The following is a 1910-nucleotide window of genomic DNA, read 5'->3' on the forward strand; positions in this document are numbered from 1 at the left end:
TTTGGAAGCGAGGCGAGTAGTCTGATCGACTTGTCAGATGCTCGATGTCCGAGGTCTTGGCCCTCATGACGTATGGCACCTGACGAGTCTTTAAAGACGAAAGGGCAGGCTCGGAGGTCCCCCCTCCCAGCCCTTGTGCCCCGTCGTCGAAACTACTCGCTTCGCTCGTAGTTTCTCCTCCGCCCCTAACCCCCTAACCCCCTAACCCTTACCATCGATGCTGAGACGATCCGTTCGAGTCGGCTAGCGCCTTTACAGGCTGCAACGATGCCGTCCGAACTTTTGGCATGCGTGCCTGGCGCTTATCGTGAGATTATGCGCGACGCGATCATCGAGTCTATGAAGGCTCGTCGTCAACTCGCCTCCTCCGAAAAGCAGCTTGCCCGTCTTGTGACGGATAAAGCAAACCACATCACGCCCCCACCTCTTAGAATGAAGGTACCGACCGTTCAATACGTGAAGTCCTTCATTGTCGCAAACCCGGACGTTCCCAATGCGTTCGATGCCTCGGTCTCGACGTTCCAGGATCAATTGCTCACGCATGCGATCCAGTTGAAGACTGAGGAGGTCAATTTTTTGCGGCAGAGTATTGCCTTGGCAGACCCCAACGATGCTAATGGGGCCTCTCCAGCGTTTCTTTCGCTGTTAGAGAGACTCAATGGACGCTTTGACAGCGTCCATCGTGATGCCAAGAAGGCTATTTTCGGCCCGCCTACTGAGGAAACTCATGGGCGAAGTACTTTCCAGGGGTGGGAACAAGACGACTCCGTCGTCTCGGAATATTCGGCGTTTGTTGCCGACGTCCCCGCGATCATCACTCGCGCGCTCGCCATTGTTGACGACGCGCTTCTTGCTGAAGAAACGAAAGCGGAAAAGAAACGGAACTTGAAAGACAGTGCTATGATGGATGTGGACGAACACATCACCTCGAAGGCGATCCAATCAGCGGTCGACAAGAGGGTAGCCCAGCTATTGTCTGACAAGAAGGGCAAACCCAAGGCCAAGGTAAGCGGAGATTCTCCTAATCACCGCGTCAACACTTTACTAATGGTCGACTATTGGATTGCTCTAGAAACCGGGAAAGCCTGCTGGACAGCAAGCGAAAGCGGAGGCCTCCGGGTCGAAGCCGAAGCAACGCGGAAACGCAGCCGGGAAGGGACGAGTCGCGAGGAGAGCCAAGGGACGGCAAGGCGACGAATCTCAATCGAAGAATCAGAAGAAAGATTCAAAGGGGAAAGGCAAGGCGAATTAACGGTAAGTTCGCCTGCGTCATCGCTACGCGACGACGAGTCGTCTTTCAGGTGGGATCATCCTCTCACTTATCCGGACTGGTTACTCACGGTTCCCTTACACGTCGCACAGCGTTATATTGTAGCTCGGACTCCTATTGTAGTTTTAGAGTCTTTGCGTTACCGGGCTACAATACATGAAATAGAATGTTCTCTGCCGCGTGAAATTGGACTCCATCTAAGTGTGGGATTTAAATATATGCTCCCCACTAAGTTTAATACAGATTTAATCTGGAAAGCCTGGGACGATTTCGTCGATCGTCTCCGTTGGTCCTGTTTTTGGAAAGCCCAGGCACAAGATGGTGTAGAAGACGACTTCGATCCAGACTATTATGTCCGGCCTATATCGCGTAAGCGATGCGGACCTTTAGATTGGGCATTCGAGCACGGCATCAAATGTGGTGGTAGGGCTATCGTTTCGATGGTCTCTCAGATACCTACTGATGTCCAGACTGGCGGGTCCTCTATTATTAGAACGCCTTCGCCCCCGGTCTCCGTGCTCAAGAGCTATTTGACGTCTCACGAGCTTGTCGTCTTAGCCACAGATAAAAACTTAGGTTGCGCTGTTGCCCCGCGTTCCTGGATCGTAGATAAAACTTACTCGCTCCTCAACTCTGAACT

The 1910-nt window shown here is 52.6% G+C and overlaps 1 protein-coding gene across 1 annotated transcript; it reads left to right on the forward strand.

Annotated features, from left to right (window-relative positions):
• Nucleotides 1-267: 267 nt before the first annotated feature.
• Nucleotides 268-1252, forward strand: AGABI2DRAFT_146934 (hypothetical protein; the record flags this gene model as incomplete). Its single annotated transcript, XM_006457309.1, has 2 exons — nt 268-1005; nt 1073-1252. The coding sequence occupies 2 exons, from the start codon at nt 268-270 to the stop codon at nt 1250-1252; spliced, it is 918 nt and encodes a 305-aa protein (XP_006457372.1).
• Nucleotides 1253-1910: the final 658 nt, after the last annotated feature.

This window comes from Agaricus bisporus, assembly GCF_000300575.1.
Source record: "Agaricus bisporus var. bisporus H97 unplaced genomic scaffold AGABI2scaffold_17, whole genome shotgun sequence".
NCBI lineage: Eukaryota > Fungi > Basidiomycota > Agaricomycetes > Agaricales > Agaricaceae > Agaricus > Agaricus bisporus.